At 54.8% G+C, this 25,907-nt stretch overlaps 1 protein-coding gene across 1 annotated transcript; it reads left to right on the top strand.

The window, feature by feature from the left end:
• The first annotated feature begins 4,371 nt into the window (after positions 1-4,371).
• LOC136158951 (serine/threonine-protein kinase BRSK1) lies at positions 4,372-25,907 on the top strand. Its single transcript, XM_065920803.1, has 19 exons — positions 4,372-4,675; positions 6,145-6,239; positions 6,331-6,416; positions 8,411-8,551; positions 11,745-11,861; positions 11,940-11,973; positions 12,063-12,131; positions 13,638-13,784; positions 16,469-16,500; positions 16,784-16,954; positions 17,626-17,723; positions 17,941-18,100; positions 18,325-18,385; positions 19,063-19,429; positions 19,904-19,952; positions 20,046-20,169; positions 20,885-21,083; positions 24,152-24,241; positions 25,571-25,907. Exons 1-19 carry the CDS (start codon positions 4,540-4,542, stop codon positions 25,726-25,728), a joined length of 2,334 nt encoding a protein of 777 aa, XP_065776875.1. The 5' UTR covers positions 4,372-4,539; the 3' UTR covers positions 25,729-25,907.

Raw genomic sequence — 25,907 nt, 5'->3', positions numbered from 1 at the left:
TAAAGAAATCCTAATTCTTCCGTACAAGGCCCTCCCACTCTAGGAGAAGGTTATATTCAACTTTGGTGGGGCCCCCAGTCAAAGGTATATTGAGCGCACTGCTGGGTGTGGGATGTGCTGGAGATCTTTTGGACAGAGATAGGAAGACCAAACGTGTGTGTGTGTGTGTGTGTGTGTGTGGCACTGAGGAAGACGATTTTGTGTGTGGCACTGAGGAAGACGATTGTCAGACATGGATCTGGGCCCCTGGGTACTCCATTTCCTATCTCTGCTGTTAACAGATTACTGAGAAGCTTGGTGGCCTACTTACAGTTCAGAAGCCCAACGAGGGTCTCACTGAGTTCAAGTAGTTAAAATCAAGGTTGTGTTCCTTCTGGAGGCTCCAGGGAAGAATCTGTTTCTCAGCCTTTTCCAGCTTCTAGAGGTTGCCCACATTCCTTGGTTTGTGGCTGCATCATTTTGGCTTTTTTTTTTTTTTTGGCTGCCCTGGGTCTTAGCTGTGGTTGCGGCATCTGGAATTTATTTCCTTAACCTCAAATTGAACCCAGCCTCCTGGACCACCAGAGAATTCCCCATTTTGGCTTCGGTTTCCTTCCTTATCCCGTCTCCTCCTCTGACTGATCTTCCTGCTTCCGCCTCATAAGAATGCTTGTGATTACACTTAGGGCACAAATGTAATAACCAGGAAAATTTGCGCATCTAAGATTTGCAGCTCCGTCACATCTGCAAAGACCTTTTTGCTGAGTAGGGTGACATATTCACAGGTTCACAGAATTACAACGTGGACATCTTTGGGCATTCCCTGATGCTGCTACTGCTGCTAAATTGCTTCAGTCGTGTCCGACTGTGCGACCCCCATACCCAGCAGCCCACCAGGCTCCCCCGTCCCTGGGGTTCTCCAGGTAAGGACACTAGAGTGGGTTGCCATTTCCTTCTCCAATTCGTGACAGTGAAAGTGAAGTCGTTCAGTCGTGTCCCACTTGTGGCAACCCCATGGACTACAGCCTACCAGGTTCCTCCGTCCATGGGATTTTCTAGGCAAGAGTACTGGAGTGGGTTGCCATTGCCTTCTCCGATTCCCTGATGACTCAGTGGTAAAGAATCTGCCTGCAATGCAGGAGATGCAGGTTTGATCCATAGGTTGGGAAGATTCCCCACCTTGGAGGAGGAAATGATCACCCATTCCAGTATTTTTGCCTGGAAAATCCCATAGACAGAGGAGCCTGGTGGGCTACAGTCTGTGGGGTCGCAAAGAATCAGACATGACTAAGTGACTGAGCACACACATGCAGCCTACTGTACCTATGTACATGTATGTAAAAGTCCGTCTAACTATAATATGATTTACATACATTATGGTACATAATGCTGTATATATACCCATGGCGTGTAATTGTACATGTCATTACACATATGAACATAAGTGTAATACAATGGTAGCCTAGATGAAAACTCCCCAGGTACCCTATAAAAGCCATAGCCTTTACAATGACCAATAAGAAGGATGATCATATAATTTTTCATCCACAAGACACTTGAGAGTGAAAACAGACCCTATTAATAATTACAAAATAAAAGACATAAACCAGGACATATGGTCACCCTGGTTTTTTTGGTTTTGTCTTGTTTTTTGTGTTACATCATACGGCTTACAGGATCTTAGTTCCCTGACCAGGATCCAACCCATGCCCCAGCAGTGAAAATGCTGAATCTAGCCACTGGACTGCCAGGAAATCCCCTGGTCATCCTGTTTCTAAGGCCCTATTGGGTCTCCTTCCTCACCTTATTTCCTCCCACTGCACTCTCCACTGTGCCCCTCCAGCCACGCTTCAGCCTTTCCATTACACACCAGGCACACTTCTGCCCCAGGGCCTTTGCACAGCTGCTTCCTCTGCCTGGAAGGCTCCTGGTGCTTAATCCACATGGTCTCATTTTCCTTCAATGTCCCTTCACTGAGGAGGCCTCTCTTGGCACTGTAACTGAAAATCACATAGAAAAATCACTCAAGAAGCACCTACTGGACTTCCCTGGTGGTCCAGTGGTTGAGCAACCACGTGCTAAAGCAAGGGACATGGGTTTGATTCGTGGTCCGGGAGATTCCACTTGCTGTGGGGCATCTAAGCCCGTGCACCACAACTACTGGGCCTGTGTTCTAGAGCCCAAGAGCCACAATTGTTGAGGCCCGTGTGCCTAGAGCTGGTGCTCTGAAACAAGAGAAACCACTGCAAGTGAAGCCAGCGTACAATAACTAGAGAGTAGCCCCCTCTCACTACAGCTAGAGAAAGCTGTGCGCAACAATGAAGAGCCAGTGCAGCCAAGAAATAAATAAAAATTTAAAGACCCCCTCCTTCCTTGTTTCCTTTTTGTCACTGATCACGACTCAGTAACATACCATCTATTTTCCGTTTGTTTGTTTGCTTTGATTTTTGGCCTCACAGCTGGTGGGGTATTAGTTCCCCAACCAGGGATGGAAGTCAGTACCCTCTGCAGTGGAAGCACGGAGTCCTAACCACTGGACCGCCAGGGAATTCCCCGCATATATGTTGATTGTTTATCTTGCTTATTTCCGGCCTCACCCACAGCAATGAGCGGTCCGTGGGACAAGGATCTTGGTTGACCTGGTCCACTGCTGTAGCCTCACCACTTGGAACAGTGTCTGGCTCAGATTCGGCACTGAGTATAGCATCATGGAATGAAAGTGGTTGACTAGGGGACTTAAGGCTCATGGGTACACTCTATAGGAGACTTGGGGATGAAACAGGGACCTAACATCCTTGGGTATCTGACATAGCGGAATCCCAGGTCACATGGAAATCCAGCTGTGCACAGGTTCATGGATGACCTAGAGTGGGGATACATGATTATAGTACACGGATGACCTAGACTGGGGACATATAGTGGAGCCCACATGAAGAACTAGGGAATCTGGTAATGGACACAGAGAATAGATAGTGACCAGAAAATTCACAAGGACCTCAGGGGGTTCTGGAAATTTCTCTGTAGGAGGATTGTGAAGTATTCTCAATGGAGGTATGGATCCAAGATATTTAAAAACATGCACCCTGATCTGTGGGTGGATATGGGGCCCCAATGCTAGTGGGAAAGGAGGCTGGGATGGGCAGATTGGGGGTCAAGGGGAACAGAGACAGGCGTTGGATCAGCAACTCCCCAAATTCTTTCCCTCTCCCGCTTCTGTCTCCTTTTTTCCTCTGTCCCTCCAATCTGTCCTATCTCCCCCCAGCATCTAGACCTCCACCTGTGTTTACCCCCCATATCTTGGGGCTCCCAGCCCTATACTTATTTGTCGCTCGCTCTCTCCATCTGTCTGTCTTCCCTCTGTCCACCTGTCTCTCTGCTCTTCCTCCTCCCTTGTGGGTCTCCCTCTCTCTCCCACTTCTCTCCTCTCTCTGACCCTCCACGTTCCTGTCATCTTCCCCCAGTGCCCCACCTCTGTATCTTGCCCCCTCTGCCCCGTCTGTCTATTTCTGTCCATTTCTCTCCCCATCTCTCAACCACTGCCTCTCTCCTCCATTACGCTCAGTCTCCCCCCGTCTCTGGCTCTGTTTTCGGTTCATCTCTTTGCCCAGCCGTCCCTCCGCATCTGTGCGTCTCTAACACCACCACCCCTCCCCCCATCCCCTGTCTCTCTACCTCCTTCCCTTCCCCTATCTCTCTCCATTTCTCTCTGATTTTCTCCATCCCTCTGTCTCTCCCAGGCACCTTCTCCCCTCTCCTCCTTCTCCCCGTGTCTCTGCTGCCCCTGGCTCTGTCCTGTCTCTGGCCGCCTGTCTCCCTGTCTGCGGCCCCCCGTCTCCCTGTCCCGCCCCAGCCCCGGTTCTGCCGGTCCCCGTCTCCCGTGCCGGCTGTCTCCTTTCCCCACTCGTGTCCGGCTCCGTCTCCCTTTGTGTCGCCCCGACTCTGCCCCTCCTGTGCGTCCCGCTCGTCCGCCTCCACGGGCCCTCCTGCATCCTTCCGTCGCTCCCAGCATCCTCCCACCGCGTCTCCGCGGCTCCGGCGCCCAGGCCCGCCCCCTGCCCCCGTTCCCCCTCCCCCTCCGAAAGGGTTAACTTTGGGGAAGGGCCCGGAGTCCCCGGATGGTGATGTCAGCGTGCCGGAGAGAAAGGACGAGGTGGCGGGGGGAGGCGGAGAGGAGGAGGAGGCGGAGGAGAGAGGGCGCGTGGGGGGGCGGGGGGGACCTCGGCCTGCAGCATCCGCCGGCCCGCACCTCAGACCCCCCCGGCGGGGGGAGGCGCAGGAAGGGCGGGGCCGGCCAGAGACGGGCTGGGGAGGGGGGGCCGCGCAGCCCCCCCGGGCCATGCTGACTCCCGGGGCCTGACCCCCCCGGGCCAGCCCCCCCTCCCCCAACTCCGCGGCCCGCCGACCGGGGGGGCCCAGCCCAGCCCCCTGGGGACGCCCGGAGAGGTGGGGGGCAGCCGGGGGGGCCGGGACGGAGCGGTCGCCGGCCCCCACCGGAGGGACGGGGCGACTGGCCGCAGGGGGGGCGGCCGGGGGGCCGGTCGGGCCGGGACCAAGGGCATCATGTCGTCCGGGGGCAAGGATGGGGGCGGGGGCTCCCCCGCCTACCACCTCCCACACCCACACCCACACCCACCCCAGCACGCCCAATATGTGGGCCCCTATCGGCTGGAGAAGACGCTGGGCAAAGGACAGACAGGTGAGCCAGGGGAGGGGGCACCCGGGGTGGGGGCCAGGGGGGATGCGGGCAGAGGGCGGGACTCCCGGGCCCCCGAGCCCCTCTCAGAGAAGGGACTCGGGTGCCAGACTGCCGGATCCCCAGGCTGAGGGGGTGAGGGGTCGAACTCTGGGGTCCCGACTTCTGGGGGAGGTGCGGGGCCCAAAGGCTCCTCTGCTTTGGGGGGCAGAGGTTGGAGGGTCCGGCCCCAACATGGGCAAGGAACCTCGGCCTGCAGCCAGGATCCCGAGAGCCCAGGTCCTTGGTGCAGTACAGCCGCAGGCTGGGGTGAGGTGCCGGCATGGGGGTGCGCCTCCCGAAGCGGCATCTCTCCGCACTGTCCTCTGGCCGCAGAGGGCCTCTGTTGGGGTGACAGGGGCACTGAGGCTGGGGCGATGGGGTCTCCAGCATCCTGCCCTTTCTCCAGCATGCTGGCTCAGAGTGGGGACAGGGAGGTGGAAAGGTGGATGCAGGAGGCAAATCCCTCAGGGGTGGCTGTGGACCTGGTGGTGGGGGGCGGTCATCTTCTGTTGTTGCTTAACCTCCGTAACCTCTTTCCTGCCAGGTGGGCACTGGGTGGGGGTAAGACAGGAGCTGAATATCTGAGTCCTGGGCCAGAGCTTCGGGATCAGGGGCCAGGCCTGGGGGAGGGTCAGACTCCGCATCCCAGGGCAAAAAGTGTGAAGGTGTTGCTGACCTCAATTCCTGAGTTGTGGAGGAGGAAGGGGCCATAAGCCTGGACTTGAGGGTCTGAGGGAGGAGGGGCTAGGGGCTCGGACTCCTGGGTCTGAGAGTGGAGGGGGCTGGGGGCCTGCATTCCTGGGTTTGGGGCTTAACCTTGGGGAGTGGGCATACCCTTGGGGTGTGCATGCTCCCAGCTGCAGCTGCTGTTTTTAAAAGATCAAAGAAAGGACTTGAGAGGTCCGGGTTTGAGAGGAGGTGGAGGAGGATGGTCTGGGAAGGGGGCAATCACAAGATTATATTCCTTGGGAGACATGGTGTCTCCAGAAGATTAAAGGGCAGAGAACTCAAGGAAGTGATGGGCTGAGAGAGGGAGAGATTTGTCTGAAGGAGGTAGACTGGAGGACACAAAACTGTGGAGGCTCAGCGAGGCAAGACGGTGTGGAGAGCCGAACTCCAAGGGGCACACGGGAAGGATGGAGAGTCTAGGGTGGCTGTGGAGGGAGGGGGAGGCAGGTAGGTGGAGGGACAGCCAGAAGGGACAGAATTGGACAACAGGGAGTGGAAAGAGAGTTGTGTGTGGCGGGAATGGCTGCTGTCAGCCCCCAGGAGTTCAGGTCAGGGTGATTCGGGCCACCATGAAACAAGCCAGGAGGGGAAAAAGGAGGAAGCGGGGTGGTGGGGGGGGGGAGGCGTGGTGGTGCTTAGGAGCCAGAGGTGGGGAGACTGCCCTGGGAGCACTCCCCACATTTTCTGTCCCATTCCCCCAGGTCTGGTTAAACTCGGGGTCCACTGCATCACGGGCCAGAAGGTGGCCATCAAGATCGTGAACCGGGAGAAGCTGTCTGAGTCGGTGCTGATGAAGGTGTGTCTGTGTGCTGGGGGAGAGGGGGCCCTTTGGGGCTGGGGACAGGGAGGGAGGCAAGGCTGACCGCCCGCTGTTCCTTTTCCCCCAGGTGGAGCGGGAGATAGCCATCCTGAAGCTCATTGAGCACCCGCACGTCCTCAAACTCCACGACGTCTACGAGAACAAGAAATATTTGTAGGTATTTATAGACACCCAGCCCTCCATGCATCCTCCCCAAGTTCCCAGGGCGGGACGTTTCCAGAATCAAGGCCTGGAGGAGCCAGGGGAAACTTAAGCTCTCTTGGCCGGGCCACTGAAGGTCCAGTCCCGTGTCTACTGCACAAGGACAACCCCCCCCACACACACATTCATAATCCTCTGTGTTCCCATGCTGACCTGGCCTGACGCTCTGGGCCGATTGTATCCTGGCAGCAGGGCAGCTAAGCCTGAGCCGTCCCCGTGCCCGATGGGGGACAAGGCTGACCCTCCACCTTCCTCCCCAGCCCCCGTCCCTCGCTCTGCTGCGCTGTGGGGAACACTCTGTATGGCATAATCTGGGTGCCCTCAGCCAGATCTGACTTGCTAAGGGCAGATCCCCCTCCCCTTTCCATGTGCTAGGGCAATGGAGCCTAACTGAGCCCCAGGCTCAGTGAATCCTGCCTCTTCCCAAACCCTTTCTCTGCAGCATTGGAGGCTTCCTTCCTCCCGCAGCATAACTCTGGGTGCTATAACTGGACACCCCAACAATAGGTCTGCTCAGAAGTTCTGAGTCTGTATCTGGAAGTCGATTACCCCCTTAGGTTGGGGGTGGGGTCCAGCTGTCCCAGCTGCAGACAACAGGCCTTTGTCTGGACTCTGGTGACCCAAGGGACAGCTGGACTGGGCAGCAGGAGAGGGGACACCCCCCCCCCCCCCCCCACTGCACGACCTCGCAGTCCCCAGTTTGAACTGACTCTAGCACCCATAGAGGCTGCATTTCCCCAGGAAGGAAGCTGCCCCGGCCCCAGGCGCTCATGGGATTTGTAGTCCTCAGGCTTTCCCCAGGTGTGGTGGCAGGGAGGGGCCACTGTTGCCCATTGGTGGAGCTATCACTCTCACTCCACCATCCTTGTGGGGAGGGAGGGCCTGTGGGACTTCTGTCTCACAGAGGAACCTCAGCCTTCCACTGAGCTTTTGTTTTCCTGGGGCTGATGGGAATTAGAGGTTTAGCCTCCCAGAGCCTGATGGGATTTGGAGTCTTTAAAATCCAGGTGGCTGATGGGAATTAGGAGTCTCCATGTCCCAGTGCCTTATGGGAGTTGGGAGTTTTTAACCTTTCAGGACCTGAAGGGAGTTGCAGTCTTTTACTTCACAGAAGTTGACTTAGATTGGTGCCAACAATTAATGAGAATTCTAGTTTCTTCCTCTCAGAGACTTATGGGAATAAGAGGCTTGCCTTCCCAGGGGCTAATGGGAGTAGGTGGGGGTGGCATGGTCCTTACTGACTAAAGTCCTGTGAGAATCAGGGGGATCTCTTTCTTCCAAGCGCTAATGAAGTTGCCTTATCTCCGGAAACAACTGGGATTCAAAGTATTAATACTCTTGAAGTTGACATGGGAATCTGTGCTGCCAGGGGGCTGATGAGAATTCAATTTTGACTTCCCAGAGGCCGATGAGACTGTCTCTTTCTCTCAAGGACTGATGGGAGTTGAAGTCTTTACTTCCTAGGGGCTGATGGGAGTTGTAGTCTTTACCTCACAGATGTTGACCGTTGAATTAGTACACGTTGCGAGTGTGATTGCCCAAGAATAGATTAGAATTCCATTATCTGCATCCCAGACACTAATGAGAATGAGAACTTTGGCTTCCCAGAGGCTGATGGAAATACGGGGCTTTATTTCATAGGGGCCTGTGAGAATTGGGATCTCTGACCTCCAGGTGCTAATGGAATTGCCTCACCTCCTGAGGAAAACTAGTCAGACTGTTGACCTCTGGAGTTGGCATGCTGGCCAGGGCTAATGGAGCTGGGTTTCTGCTTCCCAGAGGCGAACGGAAATTGGAGCCTCCTCCTCCCGGGGACTCGTGGGAATTGGGGTCCTCTGCCTCCAGGGCCAATGGCATTGAGGGCTTGTACTTTTGGAAGAAGGAGGTCAGGCTCTTTGGTCCTCCACATGCCCCTTGCAGCCCTCTGCCCACTCCGTGTCCCCCAGGTACCTGGTTCTGGAGCACGTGTCTGGAGGTGAGCTGTTCGACTACCTGGTAAAGAAGGGGAGACTGACTCCCAAGGAGGCCCGGAAGTTCTTCCGCCAGATCGTGTCAGCGCTGGACTTCTGCCACAGCTACTCCATCTGGTGAGGGGCAGCTTGGGGGTGCGGCTGGGACAAGCATTACCCAACAGGCAGGCCTTGAAGCCAGAGTGCTACAGCCCGCTTTTCCAAAATTGAGATATAAGTCACACGTCATAGGGAATTCCCTGGCAGTCCAGTCGTTAGGATTCCATGCTTCCACTGCAGGGGGCATAGGTTCAATCCCTGGTCGGGGAACTAAGACCATGCAAGCTGCGCTGTGTGGCAAAAAACCAAAAGAAACAAACAAAAAAGCTTCCTACAGCATAAAATCCATCCTTCAGAGCCTACAATTCGGTAGTTTTGTGCATATTTGCAATGATATGCGTCACTACTATGTAATTTTAGAACATTTCATCACCCCAAAAATCATTACCCTGTACCCTTGAAGCAGGCACCTCCCCCCACTAATCTACTTTCTGTCTCTGTGGATTTACCTATTCTGGACATTTCCTATCAATGTGGTCTTTTGTGGCTGGCTTCTTTCACTTAGCAAAATGTTTTCAAGGTTCATTGTGTTGTAGTATGTATCAGTACCCCATTCCTTTTCATGACTGAGTAATATTCCATTGCATGGCTCTGCTATATTTTGTTTATCCATTTACCAGTTGGTGAACATTTTGGTTGTTTCTTCTTTCTGGCTATAATGAATAATGTGGACATATGAATACTTACATACAAGTTCTGGTCTGTGACCTATGTTTTCAATTCTCTTGAGTATATACCTAGGATCAGAATTATTGGGTAGGGCTTCCAAGGTGGCTCAATGGTATAGAATCAACCTGCTAAGCAGGAGACGCAGGTTCGATCCCTGGGTTGGGAAGATCCCTTGAGAAGAAAATGGCAACCCACTCCAGTATTCTTGCCTGGAAAATCCCATGGACAGAGGAGCCTGTCAGGATACAATCCATGGGGTCATAAAAGAGTCGGATACAACTTAGCGCCTAAACAACAACAACAGAATTGTTGGGTCATATGGGAACTCTATATTTAGCCTTTTAAAGAAGTGCCAAAAAATAAAGAAAGAAAGAAGTGCCAGCCCATTTTCCAAAGCAGCTGTGTCATTCAGCATCCCCACCGGCAGTCTCTGAGGGTTCCGATCTCTTGCCAACACTTATTATTATCTGACTTTTTGATTCTACACATCCTAGTGGGGGTGAAGTGGTATCTCGTGGTTTTGACGTGCATTTCCCTGATGGCTAATGATGTTGAGCATCCTTGCATGTGCTTGTTGGCCATGTGTATATCTTCCTTGGAGAAATGTCTGTTCAGATCCTTTGCCCATTTTTAATTGAGTTATTTATCTTTCTATTATTGAGCTGTAAGAGTTCTTTATTCCAGGAATGAGGGATGACTCTAGGAATAACTCCCAAGAGTTGCTTATTCTAAGAAAAAAATCTTTTTATCAAACATATATTTTTTTCAAGTAATTTCTCCCAGTTTGTGACATGCTTTTGCATTTTTATAACAATATCTTATGAAAAGCAAAGGTTTCACATTTTGATGAAGTCAGTTTGTTGGGGTTTTTTTTTTCCTTTTACAATTCATGTTTTTTCTCTCCTATTTAAGAAATATTTGCCCAAGGACCTCCCTGATAGTCCAGTGGTTAAAACTCCATGTTTCCACTGCAGGGCACATGGGATAGATCCCTCCCTGGGAAACTAAGATCCCACATGCCGTGGGGTGTGGCCAAAAAAAAGAAAAAAGAAATATTTGCCTAGCTCAAAGTCATAAGGTTTCCTCTGATGTATTCTTCCAGAAGTTGTGTAGTTTTAGCTCTTGCATTTAGGCTTGAGGTCCATTTCAAATTAATTTTTGTATATGGTGGAGGGTAAAAGCTGAGGGTCATTTTTTTTTTTTTTTTTTGCATAAGGACGTCCATATGAAAAGATCTTCCTTTCCTCATTCAGTTGCTTTCAGCTCTCAAAACAAGATATTCAATATGTACCATTTTAATGATTAATTAAGGTGCAAAATAGAAGCCTCCAGTTCATCTTTCAGCCTCATTTGTTTGTACACCTCCCTCTCTGGGATAGGGGATTGGAGATGGGGTGAGGATCAGGCTGAAGGGGCTGAGACCTAGGACCAAAGCTTGGTGATGAAAAGGCAGCCCATTTAAACTGTCAACACCTCCCTGTTGACAAGTGTCAGGACCCTGACATTAAAGACACTGGCCTCCAGGGGGCGAGAGTCAACAGATTTATCAAGTCTGACGCAGTTAAGGACCTCTTCCAACAGAAACTATAAACCTTCTGCCCCACCTCCCCTGGGACATCATTAACCCTTACATCCTAAGGAGTTTGTCCCAGGGTCGGGGGGGGGGGGGGGTGAAGGAGGAACCAATGATGGGCTTTAGTTGACAGTATTTTTTAAAATTTATTCTTCAATATTGAAATATTTTATTTTTGTTCTTTTATTTTATTTTGTTATTTATTTAGTTCCCTGATCGGGGAATCCAACCCCTGTTGCCTGCAGTAGAAGCCGGGAGTCCTAACCACTGGACCACCAGGGAATTTTCTGAAATATTTGAATTTTTCAAAATTTTTTTATTTCTTTTTGGCTGTGCGGGGGCTCCTCTCTAGTTGCGGTGCGAGAGCTTCTTGTTGCGGTGGCTCTTGCTGAGGGGCAGAGGCTCTCGGGAGTGCGGGCTTCAGTAGCTGCCCCTCTTGGGCTCTAGAGCGCAGGCTCAACAGTTGTAGCCCAGGGGCTTAGTTGCTCCGCGGCACTTGGGATCTTCCTGGATCGGAGATCAGACTCCAGTCTCCTGCATTGGCAGGCGAATTCTTTACCACTGAGCCACCAGGGAAGCCCTGAAATATTTGAATATTTTCAGAGCCAGCTCAGTACCAGCCCTGCTTACCTCAAAAAAAAGATCACTTCACACATATTCAAATATCTGTGGATAAAATGATACACCATCTGGGGGTCTCCTGTGAAATCATCCAGTGGGGAAAGGAGAGCGTATGTAGGGGTGGAGATAAGATGCGCCTCGAGCTGATAACCAGTGAAGCTAGTGGGTGGGTACATGGGGTTTCCTATATTCTTGTCTCTGCTTTGGGGCGTGTTTGCAAATGTCCCTAACTAGAAGTTGCCAGACACGATCCCCCTCTGAGAGATAGTGAACGGGGGGTGGGGTTGGGGGGTGGTCCTCAGACTCCGGGAAGAGGATGGAGGCCTGAGCCCCAACATCCTGTCTCAGCCACAGAGACCTGAAGCCTGAGAACCTGCTTCTGGACGAGAAAAACAACATCCGCATCGCAGACTTCGGCATGGCATCCCTGCAAGTGGGGGACAGCCTTCTGGAGACCAGCTGTGGGTGAGTGGGGGGCAGCCACCTGCGCCCCAGGGAGCGGGTAGAAGCCCGCCAGAGGCTCACACCCCCTCTGTCCCTCAGGTCCCCCCACTATGCGTGCCCGGAGGTGATTAAGGTGAGCGAGGGGCGGGCAGAGGGGAAGAGGAGCGGGCAGGGGTGGGGGGCCGGGAGAGGTGAGCTTCAAGGCCGCCCTTCTCCTCCCAGGGCGAGAAGTACGACGGCCGCCGGGCTGACATGTGGAGCTGTGGAGTCATCCTCTTCGCCCTGCTCGTGGTAAGGCCGTCCTTGCCTCTCCCCGCCCCGTTTCTAGAACAGTCCTCCGCCTGCTGGAAGCACAGAACATCTACTTCCACCCTCAACTCAGGGGTTGTCGCCCAGATATTTAACTGGTACCAGGAAAGTGTGGGGGGGGGCTATTTACCAACAGAGCAAAATCCTGGGGGCACCCCTCTCTGTGCCCGGAGCTAACTATCCAGCCACAGAACCGTGAGAAAGTCTGGAGGGTCCCCTGGGAAGGGATGGGGCGGCCAGGAGGACGTGGAGCACGCGGGCGAGCGGCTGCTTGCTAACTGATCCTAGGGTGTAGTGATTAATAGGGCCTCCCCTGGTGGCTCAGTGGTCAGGAATCCGCCTGCCACTGCAAGAGACGCAGGTTCAATCCCTGGTCCAGGAAGATTCTCCTGGAGAAGGAAATGGCTACCCATTCCAGTATTCTTGCCTGGGAAATCCCATGGACAGAGGAGCCTGGTGGACTACACTCCGAGGAGTGGCAAAGAGTCAGACATGACAGCGACTGAACAGCAACAACTGGATTAATAGAACCTACTGGGGAACGTGAGCTCTGACTACAGGGCCTTTGCACCTACTGTCCTGTCCCTGCCAGCCCTGTTTCGCACCTGGTTAACACTAGAGTTCTTGCAGCTCTCAGCTCAATCGTCGCCCTTCCAGGAAGCCTCCCCGGGGCCCCCTCCCTCCCGCCATGAGGTCAGATTTCCCAGTGGGAGGCTGTCTGCTCCTGGCGGCTAACAGAGTTGTCATTGTGTGTTTAAGTCCTTGAAGGGTGTCTCTCTCTGTGCTCGCCCCTCCTCTTCCAGGCACTGGATTTAGGGTTCCCCTCCCGAAAGCCTGGAGGAGTTCACGTCCAGATCCTCAATGAATTACATCTGCAGAGATGTAATTGTAAACAGGGTCACATTCTGAGCTTCCGGGTAGACAGGAATTCTGGGGGGACACCACTCAACTTGCTACACCCCCAGATTCCCACAGGCCTCGCTCGGCCTGGTCTGCCTAGTTCAGCCCAGTGTAACCTCAGGCACCCCGTCACTGTACAGCTGTTTGCTGCATCACCAGCCTCTGCCACTCCTGCAGGCGGAGCTGCAGGCGGTCAAGGGCTTGCTTTGTTCACCACTGGATCCCCGACCTGTAAGGAAGCTCGGTCTTTGTGGAATGAATGAAGATTACCGACCCCTCCCTAACCTGGGGAGAAGCATGTTTTTAAAGGACAGCCTCCAAGCTCCAACCCCAGCCTTTTAGGTGCTGGACACACACCGCCCATCGCCAAATCACTGTTCTGCCACTTCTGAGCCAGGCGGTCTTGTGCAAATGGTTGGATGCCTTCATGCCTCAGTTTCCCCATCTGTAAAATGGAGACAGCCCCCGCTCCCCACCTCCCGGGGCTTGTGGCGAGGACTGACCGTGTCACTGCGTGTGAAGCACTTAGGCACTCGTCTGGTATACACTGAGCTCTGTGTATAAGGGGTCCTGTCATTCCTCATGCAGGGGGCTCTGCCCTTCGACGATGACAACCTCCGCCAGCTGCTGGAGAAGGTGAAACGGGGCGTCTTCCACATGCCCCACTTCATCCCTCCAGACTGCCAGAGCCTGCTGCGGGGGATGATCGAAGTGGAGCCCGAGAAAAGGCTCAGCGTGAGTTGGGGGACGGGCACGGAGGGACGGTGGGAGGTGGGGACAGAGTCCCCAGGGCGTCATGGAACAGGTTTCCAGGGCCCGTCCCTCCGTCCCCGAGGCAGCGGCTGGGAGCAGGGTCACTGGCTGAGCCCCATCCTGCGTCCTGCCCGCCTGCCACTCCAGACTGGGGAGAAGGAAACACCACACACAACGTGCACACACCACACCACACCACACACACACACAAACGCGAGAGGATGCATGTGCCTAGTGGACATACACACACACCACACCACACCACACACACACAAACATGAGAGGACGCATGTGCATAGTGGACACACACACACCACACCACACCACACCACACACACACAAACGCGAGAGGATGCATGTGCATAGTGGACATACACACACACCACACCACACCACACACACACAAACATGAGAGGACGCATGTGCATAGTGGACACACACACACACACCACACCACACCACACACACACAAACGCGAGAGGATGCATGTGCATAGTGGACATACACACACACCACACCACACCACACACACAAACGCGAGAGGATGCATGTGCCTAGTGGACACACACACACCACACCACACCACACACACACAAACATGAGAGGACGCATGTGCATAGTGGACATACACACACCACACCACACCACACACACACACACACACACACACACACAAACGTGAGAGGACGCATGTGCATAGTGGGCACACACACACACCACACCACACACACACACACACAAACGCGAAAGGATGCATGTGCATAGTGGACACACACACACACCACACGGACACACCACACCACACACACACAAACGTGAGAGGACGCATGTGCATAGTGGACACACACACACCACACACACCACACCACACCACACACACACAAACATGAGAGGACGCATGTGCATAGTGGACATACACCACACCACACACACACACACACACACACACACACACACACACAAACGTGAGAGGACGCATGTGCATAGTGGACACACACACACCACACACACCACACCACACCACACACACACAAACATGAGAGGACGCATGTGCATAGTGGACATACACCACACCACACACACACACACACACACACACACACACACACACAAACGTGAGAGGACGCATGTGCATAGTGGACACACACACACCACACCACACACACACACACACAAACGCGAAAGGATGCATGTGCATAGTGGACACACACACACACCACACGGACACACCACACCACACACACACACACACACAAACGTGAGAGGACGCATGTGCATAGTGGACACACACACACCACACACACCACACCACACCACACACACACAAACATGAGAGGACGCATGTGCATAGTGGACATACACCACACCACACAGACACACACACACACACAAACGTGAGAGGACGCATGTGCATAGTGGACACACACACACACCACACACACACACACACACAAACGTGAGAGGACGCATGTGCATAGTGGACACACACACCACACCACACCACACCACACACACACACACACAAACGTGAGAGGACGCATGTGCGTAATGGACACACTCACACACCACACCACACACACACACACACAAACGCGAGAGGATGCATGTGCATAGTGGACACACACACACACCACACACACCACACCACACCACACACACACAAACATGAGAGGACGCATGTGCGTAATGGACACACTCACACACCACACCACACACACACACACACAAACGCGAGAGGATGCATGTGCATAGTGGACACACACACACACCACACACACCACACCACACCACACACACACAAACATGAGAGGACGCATGTGCATAGTGGACACACACACCACACCACACCACACCACACACACACAAACGTGAGAGGACGCATGTGCGTAATGGACACACTCACACACCACACCACACACACACACACACAAACGTGAGAGGACGCATGTGCATAGTGGACACACACACCACACCACACCACACCCCACACACACACACACACAAACGTGAGAGGACGCATGTGCGTAGTGGACACACTCACACACCACACCACACACACACACACACAAACGCGAGAGGATGCATGTGCATAGTGGACACACACACACACCACACACACACACACACACACACACAAACGTGAGAGGACGCATGTGCATAGTGGACACACTCACACACCACACCACACCCCACACACACACACACACACACACAAACGTGAGAGGACGCATGTGCATAGTGGACACACACGCCACACCACAAACAAAGACACAGACACACACCCGGGAGGCTGCATGTGCGTACTGGACAAACACACTGACACACTTTCACTCACACACCCCACACAGAAAAAAACACACACCTCCCCCCGTCCCCGCAAAAAACCTGGGAGGGCGCATGCGCATGCTGGCCCTTGCATGGCCATGTGGGCAGGATGCCACTGCGCATGCGCATGCGAGAGGTGTAGCCAGGGTCCCGCCCCCCCCACTCCGCAATAGTCAGGCTGCGCCGCGAGCCGCCACTAGGGGGAGACATGAGCCGGCGTGCTGCCCGCCCTTTGGGGGTCGCATTAGGGATCCCCAACGCCACCTAGGCAACTTTAATTGTGCACCTGCTGTGTTCAAACGACCTCACTTCTGCTTCTCTACCAACTACGCCCCTAACAGCTGGAGCAAATTCAGAAACACCCCTGGTACCTGTGAGTATGGGGGAACTGGACACCTGGGTCCTGGGGGAAGGAGAGGACCCCAAATATAAAGGGCCCCCAAAGTAGGAGAGCCTGCTAGGGAGTGGGGTGCCAAGGGTCCTGAATGAGGAGGGGCTGGGGGTCTGGGCTCCTGGATCTGAGGTGGAGGTAGGTGTGATGGGGCCCTGACTCCAGGGTTCCCAATAAAGGAGCAGGCTGGGACAGGAGACCCCGGAGCCTCCGCTTTAGGAGACATAGGAGACTCCGGGTTCCCTACGATTCTTCTCCTCCCCAGGGGCGGGAAACACGAGCCGGATCCGTGCCTGGAGCCAGCCCCAGGCCGCCGCGTGGCCATGCGGAGCCTGCCCTCGAACGGAGAGCTGGACCCGGATGTCCTGGAGAGCATGGCTTCACTGGGCTGCTTCAGGGACCGCGAGCGGCTACACCGGGAGCTGCGCAGTGAGGAGTAAGACCACAACCCCATCCTGACAGACACACTGGCCACGTGGGGTGAGGGGGTCCCCCAGCACCCTGCCGGGCGCCCACAGACAGATTCCCCTCGTGGGGAGGCCTGGCCACTAGAGGGGCGTGGAGCTGTTCCAGGGAGAACCAGGCGGAGGTGGGTGGTAGGACCAGTGGGGAGAAGAAGGGATGCCGAAAAGTATGAAGAGCTGCTGAGGACGACTCAGCACCTGACATGGTGCTTAGGCACAGTACGTGCTCAGAGGCTGAAGTCAAAGTGTTAGTGGTCAGTGGTGTCCGACCCGTTGCCACCGCATGAACTGTAGCCCGCCAGGCCCCTCTGTCCACGGGATTCTCCAGGCAGGAATGCTGGAGTGGGGTGCTGTTCTCCAGGGGACCTTCCCCACCCAGGTGTTGAAGCTGGGTGTCCTGCAGTGCTGGCAGACTTTACCGTCTGAGCCACATCAGCGTCACTATTACATCATTCAGTAAAATGAGGCTGAGCTGTATACTGAGACCAAGGGGCCAACCCTAGTGATACCTAGGAAAGTGCAGCCATCGGCAGAGAGTCTGAGTGCACTGAGCCCCACAGAGCCACAGACACAAGGAGGGAATGAGACCAACCCTGGGACCTGACCTCTGACCCCAGTGCTCTCCTGCCCCCACCCCACTCAGGGAGAACCAAGAGAAGATGATATACTACCTGCTTTTGGATCGGAAGGAGCGGTACCCCAGCTGTGAGGATCAGGACCTGCCTCCCCGGAATGATGTTGGTGAGAAGGGCAGGCCAGGGAGTCCAGACCCCAGATTCCCCAGGGAGGGACGGAGGGGCTGCAGGCCTTGAGCTTCTATCTTTAGACTCCCTGACTTGCCCCGAGACCCTTGTCAAAGCCCCTCTTCACTCTGAGCCTCAGTGTCCGCGTCTGTATGAGTGTCATGCCCAGCTGCACCAGTGCACCCTCTGATCAGGATGATACTCTCGGCCCGCAGACCCACCTCGGAAGCGTGTGGATTCCCCCATGCTGAGCCGTCACGGGAAGCGGCGGCCAGAGCGGAAGTCTATGGAAGTCCTGAGCATCACAGATGCTGGGGGTGGTGGCTCCCCAGTGCCCACTCGACGGGCCCTGGAGATGGCCCAGCACAGCCAGAGGTGGGAGCCCCTGCCCCTCCACTGGAATGCACAGCCCTGGGTGGAGAGAGGGTTCAGGGCTCCAACGCTGTGGCCTCCTCAGAGGTGCTGTGTGACTGGGACAAGTCTCCTTCCCTCTCTGGGCCTCATTTCCTCATCTTGAAGGAGTGTGGAAGGGAGAAGACATCCGAGCCTTCTGAAACCCTCGCACCTGATTTTTTTCCCCTAATCTGTTCTGGAAACAGATCCCGTAGTGTCAGTGGAGCCTCCACTGGTCTGTCGTCCAGTCCTCTGAGCAGCCCAAGGGTAAGGCCAGGTCCCAGATGGGTTAAGGGGGGTAAGGGAATGAAGACCCTGTGGAGCAAAGCTGAAGCAGCAGAAATTATAATTCCCATGAAGTCCGGGGACATTGCCTCCTTGTCCCCAAAGAGCCAAAGACCCAAGGCCTCATTGGCATCCTAGTCCAGACCGCCCATTTCCCACGTCATTTCCCATGTGGGGTTTTCAGTGCGCTTCAAGGGTCCCGTTTGTTCATTTAGCTAAAGTTAGCTGAGCACCTCCTCTGTTCTTGTCACTGCTGGGTTTACAGCCCCTGAGCATGATAGAAAAAGTCCCTGCCCCCAACTCAGCAGTGGGGGTGGGGGTGTTGGGGAAATCACTGGACTGCAAGTTCCATCCTGCTTTGGGGTGCACCGTGTGTGTGTGTGTGTGTGTGTGTGTGTGTGTGTGTGTGTGTGTGTAAATCACTGGACTGCAAGTTCCATCCTGCTTTGGGGTGCACTGTGTGTGTGTGTGTGTGTGTGTGTGTGTGTGTGTGTGTGTGTTCGCGCGCGCATGCGCCTGTGGGGCTCCTAGGGTGTCTTTGGGGTGCACCGTGTATGTGTGTGTGTGTGTGTGTGCGTGCGCGCGCATGCGCCTGTGGGGCTCCTAGGGTGTCCTGGGAGTCGGAGTCCACTCTCTGAATCGACTCCCCTGCTCTACAGAGTCCAGTATTTTCCTTCTCGCCGGAGCCCACTGGAGATGAGGCCCGGGGTGGGGGCTCACCGACTTCTAAAACGCAGACGCTGCCTTCTCGGGGCCCCAGGGGTGGGGGTGCCGGGGAGCAGCCCCCGCCCCCGAGTGCCCGCTCCACACCCCTGCCCGGCCCCCCAGGCTCCCCGCGCTCCTCCGGGGGGACCCCTTTGCACTCGCCCCTGCACACGCCCCGGGCCAGCCCCACTGGGACCCCAGGGACAACGCCGCCCCCCAGCCCTGGCGGCGGAGTCGGGGGAGCCGCCTGGAGGAGTCGTCTCAACTCCATCCGCAACAGTTTCCTGGGCTCCCCCCGCTTTCACCGGCGCAAGATGCAGGGTACGGGGGTCCTTGGAGCGTGAAGGGTGTGGGACGTGTACTCCTGAGTCCTAATGTGGGGTGGGGGCTGGGGTCCAATATCTGGGTCCCCAGGAAGGACCAGGCTGGGGGCCTGGACTCCCACGACCTATGAGAAGATGCTGTTGGGAGCAGAGGTTAAGGTGCTGGGGAGAGGCAAGGTCGGGCCTCCAACTCTGGAGGAGGAGCTCGTCAGAAGGCCATCCCCCTTCAGTGCCGTGGCTCACCTTCCCATTGGCTCATGGCGAACAAGCTCCACCCCCAGGAGGCGTGGCCCAACCAGGGAGGGGCCACATCCCTGGGGAGAACGTCACGCAGCGCACATGCCTTCTGGGGTTTAACTGCTGGGAAGTGGACAGACTCCGGGGTCTGGAATCCCTGGGTGGAGGTCCCTGCTGGCCTGTGTGCTGGGCACCAGGTGATGGACACGTGCTGACCTTGCTCTGTCTTCCCCAGTCCCCACTGCCGAGGAGATGTCCAGTTTGACGCCAGAGTCCTCTCCAGAGTGAGTCTGACAGGGAAGGGAAGAGAGTGGATGGAAGGGGCGATTCCGTTAGCCTCCTCCCAACCCACCTCCAACCTATCTGTTCCCACTCAGGCTGGCCAAACGCTCTTGGTTCGGGAACTTCATCTCCTTGGACAAAGAAGAACAAATATTCCTCGTGCTGAAGGATAAACCTCTCAGCAGCATCAAAGCGGACATTGTCCACGCCTTCCTGTCGGTGAGGGGCGTGGGTCCCCATGCACCCTGGCTTCCACAGAACTATAAATCCCAGCAGCCTCTGGGGTCCACCTCCTTAGTGCTGGCCTGGGGTCCACCTGGGGCTCATGGGATTTGTAGTTTCTTAGCCAGAGTTGGTTGTGGTCACTGTGGAGACAAGAAGCCAGGTGTATCGCGCCCTGGGGCCTGGAAGTGAGAAATGAGATCCGGAATTACTATTCCCTGCATGTTAGCATCTACTGAGGACTAGTGAGTTGCCATTCCCCTACCACCAGGTCTGAGATTGGCAAAAGGAACTATCAGTACTTCTTCTAGTGCACTCTGGGGTTGTCTGCTGGGTCCTGTGGTTCTTTGCCCAAGGAATTCATGGGACTTAACGTTTCTGAGACAGATGCGACTTTGGGCAGGGTTTGTGGAAGAAGGAAGGAATTCGTTGAAGGTGGTCCTGGGGCCTGGGGCTGGCACCAGATGTGAAAGTCCATATTACCATGGGATTCAGTAGCTCAGCCATTTTTCTGATGCCCTGTTTATAAGATAGAGAAAACTATAAATCCCAGCAGGCAGTGGGGCCTCCGATTGCCTCTTCTGTTATCCTTTCCCCTTGGTGGCTGAGGGGACTGGTGTTTCCTGGGGCAGAGCTGGTCAAGGGCTGCTTATCTGTGCCTTGGAGTCAGGTCACTGAAATCACCCTCTCCTCTTGCTCCCGTCCCTGTCAGATCCCCAGCCTGAGTCACAGCGTGCTGTCACAGACCAGCTTCAGGGCTGAGTACAAGGCCAGCGGTGGCCCCTCCGTCTTCCAGAAGCCCGTCCGCTTCCAGGTGGACATCAGCTCCTCTGAGGGTCCAGAACCCTCCCCCCGGCGGGACGGCAGCGGTGGTGGTGGCATCTACTCAGTCACCTTTACGCTCATCTCCGGTAAGCGTCCCGTGCCGCGGCTGCCCCCTGCTCTGTGGGATGCTCAAGACCGCTGAGGGTAGCAGTCCTCTAAAGTTTCAGGTTATCAAAGTCTGAAGGGGCTAGTTTAGACAGACATTCCCCAAACATAATTATCCCCAAAGAGTTTACTACCTAAAGGCACTTATTTATGTCTATTTTATTAACTGAAAAGTTTTATCATATATAGTTATTTTTCTTGTGGACAAACTTTGTAACAGGAATAATAAGATCTTATTTATTTGATTTCTAGGAAGCCTAGATACAATAAAAATACTATGCTTAATGTTGATGACTCTAGAAACATGTCTGTATTAATTAATGCAACCAACTTAAGCTAAATTTAGTACCAGGTATTAATGCTATACTGAATGGTTCCCAGTGCATGCAAACCTGAAAGTCATTAGGGTTAGTTTCTTTTCCATTTCTGAGCATTTACATAAGTGCCTATTTTCCTGTAAGCCAATAAATAGAGCTCATTTACAGATTAATTTTGGCAGTAACAGACATCTACAGCACACACATATAGTTGCCATACAAATGCACCAATAGATACCCCATAGTTTCCATTTCAGAGTTTCAGCCAGGAGTCAGTTACAATAATGTAAAACCCAACAGTTAGAAAAGAGGTTGGATTCAGATCCCCTCTCTCCCTTTTGTTCTCTCTTTCAGAGTTACCTTGCCTTCAATTTTCAGTTTCCGTTTTACATTTTTAAAAATTATTTTTCAATATTCATTTGCTTATTTATTTGGCTTTGTCAGGTATCAGTTGCAAGGCACGAGATCCTTGCTGCTGCACACGGACTCTGGTTGTGATGTCCTGGCTCAATCCTTGCTCCGACGCACACGGGGTCTCAGTTCCCCGACTAGGGATTGAACCTGTGTCCCCTGCATTGGCAGGCAGAGTCTTAACCACAGATGCCCCCGGGGAAATCCCTCAATGAGGCATTTTTGGAATTTGGAAAACTTTGGGGGCTTCTGCATACGCATGAAAATAGGAAAATGTGATGAGAGCTCGCTAAAATTTTATAATTTAGGAGTTTTTCCAATCCGAAAGATCCAAGAAGCTGGCCCTACAAATATTTTCCCTGCTAACCTAATTTTTAAAAAGAGGAAAAACTCTTACCACTGTTGTTTCCAGTACACCCTGCAGGCAGAGGTCCAGGAGACTGCAGGCTTTTAACTGTGTGTGAAAAATCCGTTGTAGGGTGCTGAAAAGACCTATGTTGGCCATTTCAGGGCAGGATTTCCTTTCATTCTCAATTAAGTGGTTGCAAGCATACATAAGCCCAGCTGGTATTCCCATCAGTGGCTGTCTGTACAGGAGCTGTTTGGCCTTTGAGGCGCAATTCCCATTGTTAATTTTGTACCCTAATTCAGATAGGAAATACAACCTAAGCAACTTTCTGAGGGCCCTGTGGCAAATCGCCTGCGTGCTGCTTCCGAATCTAGCAAGGAGTTACCCTGGCTTACTTTTTTCAACTTTTTATGTGTTTTAATTAAAAGATACTTTTTGGCTGCGCTGGGTCTTTGTTGCTGCGCATGGGCTTTCTCTGGTTGCAGGGGTGGGGGCTGCTCTCTGCTTATGGTCCTCGGGCTTCTCACTGTGATGGCATCTCTTGTTTGGGAGCGCGGGCTCGGGGGCTTGCGGGCCTCAGTAGTTGCAGCCCACAGGCTTAGTTGCTCCGTGGCATGTGCGATCTCCCAGACCAGGGACCGGATGGGGGCCCCTGCCTGGTAAGCTGGATTCTTAACCACTGGACCGTCAGGGAAGCCCCCAAGGCTGCTCTTGACGCTTGTTTCTCCCAGGTCTCACACCGCCTCCCTTCCCTAATTAACAACTGCTTGAATCTGCCCCTTGGAACTCAGGGAAGGTCATGGAGGCTGAATGAAGGCTGTTTCCTAAAATCAGAGAAATGGGGGACACAGAGAGGCTTTGTGCCCAGGAGCCCCACAGGGCCCTGCTTGGTATCATTAAGAGCTGAACAACTCAGGCTCTCCTTTCACTTGCAAAAGTTTCTTCTCAGGCCATATAGCAACTTGTTTAATTTTGAATTTAAGTCAAATTTAACAAAAACCCAGCCAGTTATGTTTCCCTGGGCCTCTTGCCCAGGTCCTGCCTAGGAAATGCACTGAAGCCCCTTCAGATTTCAAGCCTTAAGTGAAAACAGTGCAAATAAAATGTTCAGGATCATCACTCAAACAGTGAGCGCTGGGTAGCAGGAGAACTCATCAGAACACCTGAGAAGTACCGAGAAGCGCGGCGGGCCCGTGCTGGTTCTGACGGACTCCCGGTGCCCTCTGGTGGTGCCTGTCATATCCAGCCAGTTAGCCCAGCACGGCAGATCAAAAGATGAATCCGTTGATTTAAGAAAAACATGGAGGGACTTCCTTGGCGGTCGGGTGGTTGAGAATTTGCCTGCCCATGCAGGGGACACAGGTTCAATCCCTGTTCCGGGAGGATCCCACATGCCACGGAGCAAGTAGGCCGGTCTGCCACCACTATTGAGCCGTGCTCTGCAACAGAAGAAACCACTGCAGTGAGCACGGGAAATAGAGAGTGACCCCCGCCCCCAAAACTAGAGGGAAAGGCACGCACAGCAGGGAAGACCCAGTGAAGCCAAGAATAAATAAATCTTTTGAAAAAAGAAAAAAAAAATTAAAAAAAGAAAAAAATGGACAATTTTATTCGAGTCAAACTGAGTACTATAAGCCAGGAGCAGCCGCTCAGAAAGTCTGAGAACTGTTCTGCTCATGAGCGGTCCACACGCCGTTATATGCGTTTGTGAGACAGAGGGCCGTACATGAAATGACGCGTTACTGACAGTTTGCACGATCCAGGTGCAGAGCGAGTTGTGGGTCATGGGTCGTCGTCAGGATTAGGAAGGTTACCTCCTAAGCAGGCGTGCTCAATGCAGGGGCACGACAGAGACACACCAGGGGGAGAGGAGGCCCAAACGGGCGGAGAACACTGTTCCTGTTTGCATTTTTCCCCTCTTGCGGGAATACATGGATCTTGCTTCATCCGTGTGTTGCCCTGCCCCTTGCAGGTCCCAGCCGCCGGTTCAAGCGGGTGGTGGAGACCATCCAGGCCCAGCTGCTGAGCACACACGACCAGCCGTCCGTCCAGGCCTTGGCAGGTGGGAGGCACTTGGGGCACCCGCGGGGGCAGGGCAGTGGGGCGGAGGGGGCACTTCTGGTGGCCAAGCGGGACAGGGGCTTGCGTTACCAGCGAGGCTTCAGCTGCAGGGCTCCCAGGGAACCAGGCCTTCCCGAGCCTGAGAAGGGCTCGCCACGGAGGGAGGGAACCTCCAGGGTCCCTTAGGGGCCACCGGTCTCTTGTTGGAGGTGGTGGCTCTCCCTGCCACCGAAGGCTTTCGACCTATGTTCTGGAGGAGGGCGACCAACTGTCCTGAGGTTCCCGACACCAAGGACTGTCAGTGCTAAAACCAGGATGAGGTGGTCTTTGTCTCACAGAGCCTTCTGGCCCTGCTGGGCCTGGCTTTCACAGCCTCGGGCCTCTCCCCGGGAGGGGGTGAGGTCTGTGCTCCGGGGGGAAGGGGCTTCTCTGTGCCCACCTGGTCGTCAGGAGGGGAGTCCCCTAGCCACCAGGGATCAAGGACGTCAAGGTCGCAGACAAACTCCGTGGTTCCTACAACATCAATTAATTATCACGCAGCCCTGGGGTCAGAGGTCCGACACAGACGAACGGGGCTAGCCTCGAGTGGAGGGCCGCCCCGATAGGCAGGTAGAGGAATTCTGCCCTGTGAGTCTGCTTCTCCAGGGCGACCAGAAGCCAGGAAGGCCCCCTGAACCTCGCTAGACCCGGCTGCCAAGGAAAGGTGGCCTTGACGACCAGAGTTCCTTAAAGGGCACACCTTCAGAGATCTAGGACCCGCAGGGACCCGGGGTCCGAGACGCGTGCCTTATACGGGCAGTGGGGCAGTGCGGGACGTCCGACTGAGCCCCAGAGGGGCAGCCCTGGGGGTTGCTATGGCAGCACGGCCTCCAGCGTCAGTGTCTCTTAAGAGGTGGTCTCTGGTACGGGACCTCAGGCTTTGTTTCGGGCCCCAAGGAAACTGCTGCCTGACCACTGGGAACCAGCCCCGGCCAGGTCTGGCGGGTGGCCCAGTCATGCAGGCGCTGCGGGAGAGCGGGAACAACCTGGTGGGGGCTCCCCAAGGCTCCCAAAGGGAAGGGGGCGCTTTGGCCCCGATACGGGGCCTCGCAGAGTGCAGTAACCAGAGTCTCGGCTGTCTCCTGAGCTGGGCCCACCAGGACGCCCCGGGGCTTGGTCTGGTCTCCACGGCCGCGGGCTGCAGGGCTGCGCCCTGTTGGTGCAGGGCCGGCAGCCTCGTGGTGGTTGGTGTGAGTGAGCCCTGGCAGCCGCCCCCCGCCCCCTCACCACCAGAGGGGTGGCACCCCTTCCTGAGGCGTGACCGCTGCCCCCCCACCCCGCCCCTGCACAGACGAGAAGAACGGGGCCCAGACCCGGCCCGCCGGGACCCCACCCCGAAGCCTGCAGCCCGCGCCCAGCCGCCCAGACCCGGAGCTGACCAGCTCTCCCCGCCGAGGCCCCCCCAAGGACAAGAAGCTCCTGGCCACCAACGGGAGCCCCCTGCCCTGACCCCAGGGGCCGGGGAGGAGGGGCGCCCCCTCCACCCCCCTTCCCTGCCCCCCCAACTGTGAATCTGTAAATAGGCCCCAAGGCGTCCGTGGGGAGGGGGGAGACACAACACACCCGGCCCTGCCCTTGGAGGATGGGGCTCCGGGGGCCATGCCCAACGAGGGGGGGTTTCTGGGGGA

Source organism: Muntiacus reevesi, chromosome 2, assembly GCF_963930625.1.
Source record: "Muntiacus reevesi chromosome 2, mMunRee1.1, whole genome shotgun sequence".
Lineage (NCBI taxonomy): Eukaryota > Metazoa > Chordata > Mammalia > Artiodactyla > Cervidae > Muntiacus > Muntiacus reevesi.
Note: the sequence above shows the minus strand (reverse complement) of the source record. Positions and strands in the feature narration are given on the sequence as shown.

What these genes read in the sequence shown, in the direction of transcription:
- LOC136158951 (XM_065920803.1), top strand. Translation starts at nt 4,540, where the DNA reads ATGTCGTCCGGGGGCAAGGATGGGGGCGGGGGCTCCCCCGCCTACCAC. An exon ending in TACGAGAACAAGAAATATTT is followed by an intron (nt 6,417 to 8,410) that starts GTAGGTATTTAT and finishes CGTGTCCCCCAG; the next exon opens with GTACCTGGTTCTGGAGCACG. An exon ending in TTGTCCACGCCTTCCTGTCG is followed by an intron (nt 20,170 to 20,884) that starts GTGAGGGGCGTG and finishes CGTCCCTGTCAG; the next exon opens with ATCCCCAGCCTGAGTCACAG.